This window comes from Pollicipes pollicipes, unplaced genomic scaffold (assembly GCF_011947565.3).
Source record: "Pollicipes pollicipes isolate AB1234 unplaced genomic scaffold, Ppol_2.1 Scaffold_4881;HRSCAF=5763_pilon_pilon_pilon, whole genome shotgun sequence".
NCBI lineage: Eukaryota > Metazoa > Arthropoda > Thecostraca > Pollicipedomorpha > Pollicipedidae > Pollicipes > Pollicipes pollicipes.
In genome coordinates this window covers 2,594,389-2,608,063 of record NW_023596576.1, presented here as the reverse complement: position 1 = coordinate 2,608,063, position 13,675 = coordinate 2,594,389, and the positions used below count along the sequence as shown (strand labels likewise).

At 47.6% G+C, this 13,675-nt stretch overlaps 1 protein-coding gene across 1 annotated transcript; it reads right to left on the bottom strand.

Annotated features, from left to right (window-relative positions):
* Nucleotides 1-7,956: 7,956 nt before the first annotated feature.
* On the bottom strand, nt 7,957-10,721 carry LOC119101306 (cuticle protein CP14.6-like). The gene is made up of 3 exons (XM_037224597.1): nt 10,628-10,721; nt 8,573-8,719; nt 7,957-8,281 (listed from the first exon to the last, which is right to left on the bottom strand). Exons 1-3 carry the CDS (start codon nt 10,634-10,636, stop codon nt 8,111-8,113), a joined length of 327 nt encoding a protein of 108 aa, XP_037080492.1. The 5' UTR covers nt 10,637-10,721; the 3' UTR covers nt 7,957-8,110.
* Between the last annotated feature and the right edge of the window lie 2,954 nt (nt 10,722-13,675).

Genomic DNA, 13,675 nt, shown 5'->3' with positions numbered 1-13,675 from the left:
TGGCGGTAAAAATCCCGCATTTCTAACGTCGTCGATCAAGGAATTATATCATGCCTCTGTGATTTCTGGAATCAACGCTAACGGTCTAAAGTTATGCAGGTAATACTCATTATGTTTGTCGGCAGAGGACGAAGCTGTGTAGTTTCCAAATTAACTGCCAAAACATGGCCATGCATTGGGCCTACTCGGAGGTGAAAAGTTAGGTCCGGTTTTCGATAAAGCTCGTCACAGGTGTAATTTACACACGCATCTTTGTCTAGCCTGTCGTACCTGTTAAACTACTGTTCGCGCCCACCATTCGAACCAATGGCCTGGTCCTTTTGCGGTATTCCTTACTGCCCTCTGTGCGGGAATACCATGAAAATAATTTATATCCAAACTACAAAAGCTAGTTACCCTTTCAGCAAAGGTCACATTTGGCACAAGTCGTTTGATCACGTGACGGAGCTGCTTGAGCACCTCGGTTGGCGCAGCGCTGGTGGACTGGTGCGTTGTCACACCCGAGGTGTTCGTTCGCGAGCTCTTGATGGTGCCCGAGGCTAGCGGGCGAAAATACGAGGCAGGAAGACAACCTCCGTGCGACGAGATCGTGAGCCGGTATGGGAGAGCGGTCCTTCCACTGTCTGGCGGCTGGCCTGTACAATGCGCTGCCGCCGGAGCTGAGGCAGTCGCGCGCATTCAGCAAACGCCGCCGGCGGCAGGCAGCCTCCGCTCTCTTACAGCTGAACCATGCACGACACAGAGAGGTACTCATGGGATGTCAGCGGTACTTAATACTGTGTTAGCCTACATCCATGCCCTTGCAAGGTCCGTTGTAGCCACTTGTTGAGGACGGTCGCCATTCAACAGACCCTCAACGCTTGAGGCGTTGCAAGGCTGTGTGGCCAGTCGAGAATCAAGGGTTTTGGTTAATTCTGAAGGATGTGGCAGGTACAAATGAACTTTACTTGCAAGAATGTTGGCATCGTCAAAAATCAGTATCCTGTGCAGCGTTACCGCTTCGGCGCCAGTGATTTTTGGAAATGCGCACGTTTTTTCACGGACCGTAACATCTACCGTTACTTTATTGGGGATATTAGGCATACATACAGCGCGTGTTCCAAGTTTGGCACCGCCATCACCTTTGCAACGCCGTGGTGAGCGTCACGTCCCACGGGCATGGTTATAGTCATTCCGGAGAAAAGACCAGACGCACATACAAAGGTAGGCAAAGGCGCGAGTTACCTTTATCTTGCCGATTTCTACGGCGTTTGTTTGTTTGCACAGATTCCTAAGCAACCTCGACTTCAAATTACGGTTTGCTAGTGTGCTAAGTGCGCTGAGAGAGACTTATGGTGACGTGGCCAGTGCCGATAGAGGAGCATACGTCCCCATTGTTATGCAAATAATCAAAGCGTACGCAAATAAAACCGCTTCCCTACAGGGTACAGACACCGTTTGGCTGGCGCTGTCCCTTTGCCACTAGAGAAGAGAGTGGACGTGCGTTGCTTCCCAATCATGGATGTGAATCGCTGCATTCTCTTTCTGGGCTTCAGAGATGATGGTGACACCGGGCCGCGCCCCTTTGGCACTGGAAGGTTAGGGCCCGTGCATAAAATGCAGCGGGGGTCATTCAGAGACGTGCAGCGTTCTCCGGTATCAGAGCGGTCAAGGACGCGATAACTCAAGCGAGACCAGCAGTCGCTGCAGCACTCCATAGTGCCAGATCGCCACCTAATCAGAACGGCCTCCGACTAGAGAGAGCCAAACAGACAATGGTTGTATCCCGGAACAAGCTCGTAAAAGTGAGGTTCACCTACTTCACCTATTTCAGCTGTACCACCTACTTCACCTATTTCAGCTGTACCACCTACTTCACCTATTTCAGCTGTACCACCTACTTCACCTATTTCAGCTGTACCACCTACTTCACCTATTTCAGCTGTACCACCTACTTCAGCTGTACCAAAGAGCATGCTCCCCGCGTCCGCTTGCGAGTCAAGCAGTGAGTCGGCGATGTGCTTGACCCGAATAGTTTAGGGGTGGAAATGTGATGGCAACGAGCTATCAGCGGTTCAGGGTGAGCTGCCTCCTTTCCCCCAGCCGCTGCCTCAAAACATTCGATATGGGCAGTCCCTGACCGCGATCCTTAATACAGATGTGTGTGCATCCAAGCGGTTAGTTCGGGTATGGATGCACATCAAATTGTGCCGGTTGTCGCAGCACCCATCACATCAATGCACCAAAAATAATGACCAAACCAGACTCAAAAATGCGGAAAACTGAACGCCGCAAGAAAAATGAAAGTTGGGTGGCTCCTTACTGTAGCTGCTAGCGGGTGATGAGGTGTGCTCGGTATGTTATGGGTACACGCAGCGTGCAGCGCAACAGTTGCAAAATGTCCCACAAAGCAGTGCAATGTAATGCGCCTTATTTCCCCGGGTCGTCTAGCATCGCATTTTGTCGGCGTGTCTCACGCAGCATCGTCTTGGCGGGACTCCGTCCACGTTAACAAATCAGGCTTACAACACCGCTGTTAGGTTGGAAGATTTGCTGCGTCAAGCATTACATCACTTCCGTGTCTCTGCACGTGCCAAAACAGTCCATGGGCACGGGCATCGCAACAATAGCTTTGGTGTGACACACGGCACCTGTTGACAGGGTATGAACAGAGCCAGTGAAGGCTGGATGCAAGCCTGGCAGCTTATTATCATTTCATCAAAGTTGCTTTAAAACTGTTGAACGGAGGGTTGAAAATAGTCCAGGACTTAAGCGAACAGCTCACCAGCGCTCTAATAGGGCGTTTATTGTTTGCGTCTGCTCCTTGTATCCGCCATCACCAATGCAGCAGGGACATCAGCGCAACCCCGTCAGTTGAGCTGATCACCACATAGCAATCATAGCCATTACCGATCCAGCAGGGACATCAGCGCAACCCCATCAGCTGAGCTGATCACCAGATAGCGATCATAGCCATCACCAATCCAGCAGGGACATCAGCGGAACCCCATCAGCTGAGCTGGTCACCAGATAACGATCATAGTTATGTGGCCATATGTACTGGCATTAAGGCATGAGCGATGTGCATAGATGCATGTATGAGATAGCACTCATCTGCGCAGTTACTGAACGAGCTTTTAAGGATGAATACGGCTGCATGCGCAAACAGTACATCAACACTCGTAAACTTGAAAGAATAAGTCTTTCAAGTGCGCCACCCAGGTGTCCTAGGCAAGTATGAGCCTTACGGAATGAAAATAAAGGCTCTATTCATTCCCATCGGTGGATGCAGGGACCAGATGGCAACATGTTCCTCCCTCCAAAAACAAGAGTTGTCCGGCCATGCTGGTGCACTATGGAACTTGTAACTCCAGTATACATTGTATTTCGTGTATACATTATACATTATATTTCGCGTATTATTATTTGACAACAGACTCGATGGCATCGAATCTATCCAAATGTCTTATTGATAGATGGGCATTTTTTGGCTCTTTAAGCGTGTTGGAGACTAGCCGAGACCAGACTGGCAAATTTGAGACGAGATTAACGAAGAGAGACTGGAACGTTGAGTGTTGGCAAACAGAATTTGCCTTCGCAAACGTATATGACCATCAGTGACAGCAAATCCATTAGCTTTTGGAAAGAAAGAGAGGAGGGGGGATTGACACCGAAGACAATGAGACATTTTGTTATCAAATTATATTCTGCGTGAACACAGATACCACTGTTTGTTTTGGTGCTTTACATTGCTTTGAGCCAGTTTGATTGAATAAATACATCTTAGAATCCCTGGTTCATTGCTTTTGTTTGTTTATTTGTTTATTTTCTTTTATCGTCAACAGAGTAGCACTCCACTAACAGGCGAAGTCGCTCAAATAACATACAACAAAAACACGGTACACAGTAGTATAAACATAAATAAACGATGACATGCTAAAGCCAAGTGAAGATGCTACAGAGCTAAAACATACTTGATCACTTTAACTCCAAAAATGCCAAGACTGTCATGAAAAATATCCGCGCCAGTGTTTCTTGCTAGGCAAGAGTTCCTCACGCTTGACAGGATGCAAAACAGACCGCTCCGCACCGTTATCACGCGAGCGCGAGGAACAGCGAGCAAAGTTCGGGTGCGAGTGGACCGAGGCGACACAAGCAGGGGAAAACAGCCGAGCAAGATGCAACAGTCCAGTTCACCCTAAAAAAGAGCAAATCGTGCTGCACTCTTTGTGTTGCTAGGGATGGGGTTTTGAAATGAACCAGGAGGCTGTCATAAGAAATATAAGCTGTTTCCCCGGAGAGTGTGTAAGTAACCAAATAAAAAACTTGTGTCACACTCGACCGACCCGCACCGTGTGGAAATTGGCTGCCCTTGCCCAGATCACGCTGCAATATTCCAAAACCGATCACACATTTACAAAATACGCAGCTACCACAGCGCTTCGTTTGAGTTGTGACCAGCTGGTACCGACTTGGAAGGGCCGCATAAGGAGACTAAGTGCTCGATGTCTGATGTCTTTTGGCATGCCTCTGACTATGTCAGAGACATGTGCAGCGAAGGTTAGTTTGGTATCCAGCGTTGCGCCAAAGTCCCTGACTTTACACACATGTTCGAACTCAGTTCTATTGATATGATATTCGGTTAGGACGGGAGCACGCCTGGAGGTCAGCGTGAACGTTATAGAATTTATAGGCTTGAGGTTCATCTCTCACCTGACGTGATAAAGGAAGGGAGCCAATAGGGATCCTTCCGGGACGCTGGAGCTCACCAGTTTCAATCGAAAGTTGTTTTTCGTTGACGGTAACCGTCTGACGTATGTCGGACAGATACGAGATCAATCATTGTGCTGCAAATTCTCTGAAGGGGTATAACTGCTGTAGCCTGTGGATCAGGAACTCATGGCTAACGCTCTGAAACGCAGCCGGACAATCAAGGTAAATGGCATCCACCTGGTATCCGTTCGAATGCCAGTTCACGATTTGGCTTTGCGTTTGGTTTAAATTATGAGCTATTGGGGAGGAGTTCATATTTAAAAGCTATAAAAGTAATAAAAACTATTGTAAGGCGCAATGGTGATTGAACGGCCCACGCTTGACATCGTCATGGCGCGCCGAAAGTGTCGAAGTAAGGCAGTGGGTTCCGATGCGTCATGGCGCTTATGACGTCACATCCCACCAGCCACAGCAGGCAGCGGCGGCTGACGGCGTGGCTGTTGACCACTACTGCGCAATTTCTCATAACGCGAGATTTTGTTTTTATTTACATCCTGTATGGGACAATGTGACATCCAAATTGCGTTTAAACTAGTGAACTGAAGCACACTGACATTAATAAGGTTGATGAGCTATTATGCTGAAAAAGACCTTCGGCACACCAGGACGTACTGGTTGAATGACGGCAGCAAGGACTCTTTAGGATATATTCTGAGAACATTCGACGGTGACATTGGTGGTTATGGTTGCGAATGAATCGGGTTAATAAAAAATGCGTAAAAAAGTGTCTGAAATAACAAAAATAACAAAAAGTGTTCATATTCTGTGCGGAACCGTCTCTGGATTCAAAGTTCCAGAACACGTCTGTTGGATCCTAAGATGAGCTTACACAGCGTGTGAGCATTTTCTGTCCTTCACGCGCTCACGTTTTTAATGTAGTTTTTTAATCAGTCTTCTTCGCTCGTTATCACGAACCCTGTCTGCAGACACCGAATATTGATATGTAAAAGCAGTTTTAGGTGGTGCTGTTTTACCAAGGAGTGCGTTTTTGTTTAAGTCGATGTTCGACTCGGCATTCGAGTGTTGATGTTACACTTCAACTATAAACTGTAACTTCCCCTTTATTTACAGTTACACTTAAGGTTTAAAGGGATAATAGGCAACGATCGTTTTTGATGTCATTTAACCAATAACTCCTGGTATGCCGGAGATGGGTTATTTTTACTCAAGAACTCATGATACTGTAACATCAAGAGCTCAAGGCTTTTCTCGCTGATTCTATAGCGTTGAATCTAAAAGGACTAGACACGGATCAAATTTTTACGATTGTGCTTGCAAATCTCTCTTTGCTACGTCATTACGGGGTCCAGTATAAGAGATCAAACCTAGCTTAACGCTCGATTTGCTTCACTGTCGGCGAAAGTCCGAACGGTATGTTCAACTTGGAGCCTTTTATCTACGCTTTTAAAGTCGGTTGTGGTGACCAGGCGCTAGGCTTGCAATACACATGGTATAAACATCACACCAATGGGCATCAAGAAGTTCGTGATGCGCTTTGGTGAAAACATTTCGAAAATAAAAACTTCAACGTCAATCAACAGTTATGCTCCATTCCTTCACCGTGTCGTGGCACCACTGCCGCCGGTACTTCGCCAGTAAGTCTAACGATCCATACATGACGCCACAGACCACGCCAACGTGTTGTTATGGTAACGATGTTAAACAAACACTAACCACCTACAAAGGCTCATATTTCGAACAGTTACGTCCTTTCCTCGCCGTATTTGACACTTAGCTATGTTGTTGCATTGCCTCACGTCTGCACTCTGAGCCTTCAGCTAACCTACATGTTCTCAGGTACACGATATTCTAGGCTATTGGCTTATGATAAGGCCAAAAGCTAAAGAAAATCCCAAATGTAACAAAACAAATGAAATGTTCACTTTTTGCACCAGTATGTGTTTTTTTTCTTGTGTGCTCTTAGAGTTTTGCTTTATTAACAAATTCCTAGCTAAATAATGAAAGCACGATTCAAATGCAGGTTTAGGTATGCACACTGTTTTTATTTGTGTTAAAATTTGGGGATCTGAAGCTAAATACTTGAGGAAATATTAGTTGAACAGTAATAGTTACATAACATTACATATGCATTTATATTTGTTCATATGTACACATTGATATATATATATATAGATATATATATATATATATATATGTATATATATATATGTATATATATAGGTAGATAGGTATATATATATACATATATATATATATATATATATATATATATATATATATATCTGTATATCTGTACATATATGATGTACGGTTATATTTGCACTTGACCTGTCTATCTGTCGTCGGCTTTTATCGCCTGTTTTCTTGTTGCCTTCGATCCGAGCGGTTTTTAGCTGTGCGCCCCCGCGCCTCGACGTCTTGACTGGTAGCGACATCATGCCGCCCTCGACCAACTTGCCTTTTTCTTGTGTCAGCCTAATGTAAATATTTGTTGTGAAACACTTGTACTCCTCGATATTGGTCGCTCTTCCCATTGAACTGAATTGAGGTCATTCCTTTTCGGAGATCTTATTGCGTCGCTCCGATCAAAAACATTTTTTCTGCTAGCTGGTTTCAGCGTTATACTCGATGCAGATGGGGTGGACTATTCCCTTTAACACCAGCGGAAATCGATAAACTGCCAAAGTCAGCAATACCCCAACCCATAATATTCCGTTCACGGTGACTATGGTGTTGACCGAAGATCAGGTAAGGCTAGGATAGCTGAAATTGAGTTTCTTAATTGCTGCTATGCTTCACATTTGGCATTTCTGTTGGTTTGTGGTCATCAGTCTTTTACGGGCGATCTGGGTCTCGTATGCCTAGTAGAACATTTCGAAGCTAATTATATCGCATCAGCTGCGGGCACACCGACACACTGCCGCACGCTAATGTCGCGTCACGGCGCCGTCAGCCGCCGCCCCCTCCCAGCCTCCATTGAACGGTGACGTCAGGACGCCACTCAAACACTATTGTTCGGCGTTCTGGGCGGCCGGAGAAGGCGAGGGTCGCCACGCCAGGCGACCTCTGGCGGGGCCGCCTGTCATCAGGCCCGGCGGCGGCAGCGGCCTCCCACCGCAGCGCCCGCATTTAGCGTCAGCGAGACGCGTCGCAAAGCAGGCCTGGCCAATTACAATAGCTAATGCCAGCGTCGGGCTCGCCTCGGCAATTTGGCGGCCTTCATCGGGTACGGAAACAGCCTCAGACTCATCGGGCGTGTGTATTCGAGAAAATGACGTTCAACATGAGAGGGCGGCGGCAGGCCGCTGGGGATGACGGTGGGACGCCCGACAGCCGACGGGGACCCGGCATGGCGGACGGTCAGTGGGAGGCGACGGTCGATGGTGGGAGGCGGCACCTAGGCCTGGGGCGCGACGGGGATGGCGTCACCGACCGGCTGGAAGCCGTTCTCGTCGGCCACCCACGAGATCTGCACGGTCTGGCCCTCGGGGGTGACGAAGCTGTAGCTGCCCTGCATGGTGGTGCCGAACTCCTCGCCAATCTGCTTCAGCTGGCCCTGGACCTCGGTCTGTAGGGCGCGAGTGGGTGTCACGGCGACGGGTGACGGACAAACCAGCGATGACTCATATTTACGGCTTAACTGTTAGCTATAGCGGTGCCAATGGGGCGACGATCGCATACGCTCACAGATCGCTAGACGTTGAAGTGTCTGCACACAAAACCTATCAGCGGCCAGTTGCAAGCACATGAACAAGTATCGTCAGTAAGAATATTTGCAGCAGACCGTTTTCGTGACACTGCGAACGCGGCAGAATGACCCCGCGGCCAAGCAGCTGCTGCAATGCGGTCTCACACCTACCTGGATTTTGTTGGCCGTCTCAAAGGAGTACTGGAACGAGCCGTCCTCGTCGCTGGTGCTGTCCATGCGGACGATGGCGATCGGCTCCTTCTCGAGGCCCTCCAGCTTCGCGGCGGCGGCCACGGCCACCAGGGCGCAGACAATCAGCTGCGGACAGACAGAGGTCAGCCTTCAAGTCAGGCGGCACGACAGAGGTCAGCTATCAGGTCAGGCGGCACAACAGAGGGAGGCCGTGCGGCGGTGGGTGGGCCCGAGCCGGCCCAGCGCCGAGGCCTCCGAGGGGCAGGCCGGCTCGCTGGCGGCGCGCCTCGGACGACCGGTTGGCGGTCACCGGCTCGCTGGGGGGCATCCGATTATGACCAGCGGAGTGGGCCGGCTCTGAGCAACGGCGACAGGCCGGGAGCTAGCGGCAGAAGCCATGATCTGGGCATTTGTCAGGCCAGCCTCGCCATGAGCACTGGCAAGCATGGTTGGAAGCGTTGCGACACAAAAGCTGATTGTCGTGAGGCAGCGTGGGCCCCCGTCATCTGCAGCGGTTACTGCACTGTCGGCCCAGCACCCGTAGGCGAAAACAGCGCGTAAAATGAGCCGGGGTTTCGTCAGTGGCAGTGCCTTTCCTGTAAACATCCCACTTAGGGCCCTAACCCGGCATTGGGCGCGGGACGGCGAACAGGCGGCGCGTTCGCCCAGCCTGCGTAGCCTGTTTGTGGCCGGTTTCTACCGTGACGTAGATGGTAAATAACCGATGGCGCGTAGGAATTAGCCGTCCTCGCCGAGAGTAATTGCATGCTTAATGTCTGCCAGCCCAAGGTTTTCAAGTGATCAAGATAGATGTGCCAAAACAACTGTTTGAAGCAAATCGAGCAGCTGTACCATTTGTTGCCACATTCACCAAAAAATTGGACGACTTTTGCACCATCCGAAGTGAAGCAGCATCGGTTTGAAGGCATTTAAAAAGTGAAAGGACAGCCATGAGCATTGGTTGCAAAGCGACGTGTCATTTTAGGTGTGTGATACCCTTTTTTACTTGCTTCATTTGGGAACGGGCAGCGTAATTGAAACCAAAAAATCCGAAATTATGCAGCTCATGTTGCAGAAAAATTAACATGCTGTGAATGAATTTTGCAATGTTAATATTCTGGCGTACTGACGCTACGGTACTAACCAGTACGAACACCCTCTTCAACTATTAGTTGCCTTCTTCACGACAGCTGTTTTCAAAAGGTACTGATTGCAAAATCCAACGGTATTTGACTGGAAATAAAAGAAGATCCGCCTAAAATATATCCGAGCCAAAGTTTTGCGAAGTAAACCATCAAAATAAGCGAACATGTTACTCCATGAGCATTTTGTTCCAACACACAATAGCTGTTATCAAAAGGGCTTTTTGTTTGCAACGCAGCACCAACATATACGCTAAACTATGGAACGTTTTTAATACATGGCGAGGGTGAGGACTACGCCACTGTAAATATCTGCCGAAGTCTTGCATTTCGTTCAATTGTAAAGCATACTAAATGTTTCAAAAACTGGTATGGACACATTTCTAAATTACCTTCTTCAAAATGTGTTTTTCCGGTTTATGAAGCAGCAAACGAAATTTCAGACCCGTGTTGTTACAATAGGCTAATGGCGATAATGATACCCACATAATTTGCACATCGTTTTATGGGTCTGGTTTCGATAACCATCAGTAGAATCCACGGTCAAGCTCATGCAGACTGGGGAGAACAGGTAGATAGCAGTTTTAAATGTTGTGGCCAATTAGGTACTATATATGCACCCCGGGATGAAAGCGAACTACAGTATTACCATGTCCCCGACAATGAAGAGGGAACAACAGAACCTGCGAGCATCTCCGGATTTTCAATGGTGATAGCGCATACAGCAAACCGCTATCGAAATGAAGAGCACGTGGTGGGACAGAAAAAGGCAGCCTTCGCAGAAGATGCTGCCAAGGACCTGCACGACGGTTCTGGCCCCGCACTGCTGGAGCAGCCCCTGGCGGCACTTAGACCCGCATGCCGACCACGACAGCCGTCGCTCTCTACTCACCAGCTTCATCGTGTGGATGGCACGTTCTCAGAGGTGCAGGGAACTGTGCCTTCCCCGGCGACGCGCGCCTTTATATACGACGCGGGCGGACTGGCAAGGACGCATCTCTGGCCGGCGGCGATGGCGTCGGCACCGGCCCTGTTCCAGGGTAATGACGCCAACCGCCGTCGCCGACCGGGCAAGGTCAGGACAGCCCCCGCTTCCCGACAGCCGCTCGCTCCAGCGAACCCTCCGCCAGACACCCCTCCGTCGTGCGCCCCGCGCTGCCGCATACCAACGCCGCCCCGTCTGACAAAGGCGCGCGCCTGGGGGCAGGGGCTCCAACCCACAGCTCTGCAACACCACTGGCATGTGGATGTCGCTCGCTCAGACGGTGCTACCAGACGGTTTTGAACGTGAAGATTTTGCAGAAGTGATTTACAAGAACAGTGCAATTGGTTGGTTGCATGACATGATGGCTACCTGAAACGTTTTCCATACTATGCCTTCATGTCTCTTAGCTTAACACATGGCTTCAGCATGGTTGGGCAAGACATGATTCCCATATAGGCTGAGTGGCCTTAAATAAAAAAAATTAAAAAATCAGACCGTTGTATAATTTAAGAGGGGCTAGTTGAAACAAACACTTTCGAATGAAATGTGTGGAATGCTGAACATCACCTACTCACACATATGCGATCTCCTGCTCTTCAGTAGTTCCCTTTCTACGTCGTAATATTTTCGCAGCCTTGAATGGAACGTGACTCCGATAGGAAACTAGCGCAAATTGTCACAGTCGTGTTATGGCGATGCTATAGACTTTTCCTCGCGGTTTAAAGACGTCTTTAGCGGAACAGACACATGCCAAAAAGCCACGACCATTTCCGTTGTTCTTCACCTGTTGGGTCTACGTCACTTCTTTTCGTACAAGTGTTCGTTTAAGCGAGTAGGTGTGATGCACCTGGCTACAAATCTTACCCAAAAGTGTGTGTGTGTGTTTTTTTTTTTGCTTCTTTTTGACAGGCTCAAATCATGTAGCACCTTTGAAGCAGAGCAGCAATAAGCATATAGGGCTTTGCTGCTATGTCCATAAAATCATTCCACAAAAATGAAGTGAAACAGTTCCGGAGGAACTAGCTACAAGTCCAAAACAATTCGGAAGATCCTAATCGTTGCACCTTGTGAAACTTGATGCCCGTTACATGATCAAGTGTTATTTGGAACTTACGTGGAGTCTAATCATTTCAATGTTAGGAATGAGCATCAGTCATAAATGAAAAGTCATATGCCAATCACAAACTGAAAAACGACATTGTTTTTCCTCGATTTTGTTCTTTAAAATGGAATACAAGATATGTGCGCAGGAACTTACGGCCTGAAGGCAGTGGCCTTAACGAACGCAATAAGCGCCTGGAGCTGGATATTTTATTTCAGAAGGCCGCATTACAGCTGCTAAATCGTTGCTATCATCTAGGAATGCTTGTTTGCTTAAGTCACTCCCATCGTCCTTGCTAGATTTCCTCAAAGATTTTGGTTCGGTCTTGCTTCAATTCATGAGGGGCGGCAAACGTGACTAGGTAAAGTTGACAGCAAGGAGCAAACTAAAGGCTCAAGGTGGCGCTGCCATGACAGATGTAGAATCTCATATTACCGCCTTGAAACTTTCCTGGATAAGGCGACAGACGCACACGAGGCAAAATCTGCCATCCAAAGGCAAAAAGGCTTAAGCACTATGTTAATTGATGGCTGTTAGGCCTTCTTGCCCTTGGACAACATAGATGGGCAAAACTGTTCACACAGAAATGAAACAATAAATTTAGCATATGTGAACTTAATTCGCGCTCTCAGAATGACTGCTGAGTCACCGTCACCTCTTTTCTAGGTTATTATGGCGCTATTTAACAGGGGACATAATATCAAAGAAGGTGATTTAGGGTCTTGCTATCTTTGGTTTTCTGATCAAAGTAAATTTGCGTGCAATGGGCTGCGGAGGTGGCACAATAAGGCAGTCCGATACTTGAATATTTTGATTAGAGAGATTGGCTCACTTATGACATTTGATGACCTTTGCACGTTTGGAATTCAAGCAACGTGTGTGGATTACTTTGGGGTTATCGGTAGTCTTTCCGCTTGCTGGAAAGGGCAGAAGCAAAAATATTACAGCCAGTATTGCACCCAATTATAAAACACATTCTGGCATAAGAGACAAGAGTGAAGAATATATATATACATATGTATATATATATATATATATATATATATATATATATATATATGTATATGAATTGCGATAAGGTCAAAACTAAAAAAGATGCAAAGTATATCAGAGCCCAAATGGGAGAGCATCTTCCCCGACCTTTGCTGGGAGAAAGTGTACTTCAATATGATTAATGCAGTAAAGCATAGCGTATATATATATATATATATGTGTGTGTGTGGTGTGTGTGTGTGTGTGTGTGTGTGTGTCTGCATATATGTATATTATATGTATACATATATATATAATATATATATATAATAATATATATATATAACGTGAAATGGAAAAACGTCATCAAGCAACTATGATCTCTCTCTCTCTCTCTCTCTCTCTCTCTCTCTCTCTCTATCTCTCTCTCTCTCTCTCTCTCTCTCTCTCTCTCTCTCTCTCTCTCTCTCGCGAGATATATAGATCGATCTATATGTATCGCTCTCTCTATATCTATCTCTCTCTCTCTCTCTCTCGATCTCTTCTCTCTCTCTCCCTCTCTCTCTCTCTCTCTCTCTCTCTCTCTTCTCTCTCTCTCTCACTCTCTCTCAGTCTCCACACATGGGAAAATCCTCGTCATTTTTTGGCGGCTGTGCCGGGTAACGTCGCAGTCAGGACAGGCACACCAGCAAATGGATCTTGCAGTATCAATGTCCAGTATGGTAGGATGCACTAGGGAGCTGTGGCCCTTTTGACATCGAGCTGTTGCCCGTGCCAAACAATCGTGTTAGTCAGTGAAGTGGGATTCGGTGCATAACCGTAGGTAGAACTTTGTGCCCGCATCAGTCACCGTCTAGCTACAGCCATCAGCCACGTCTAGC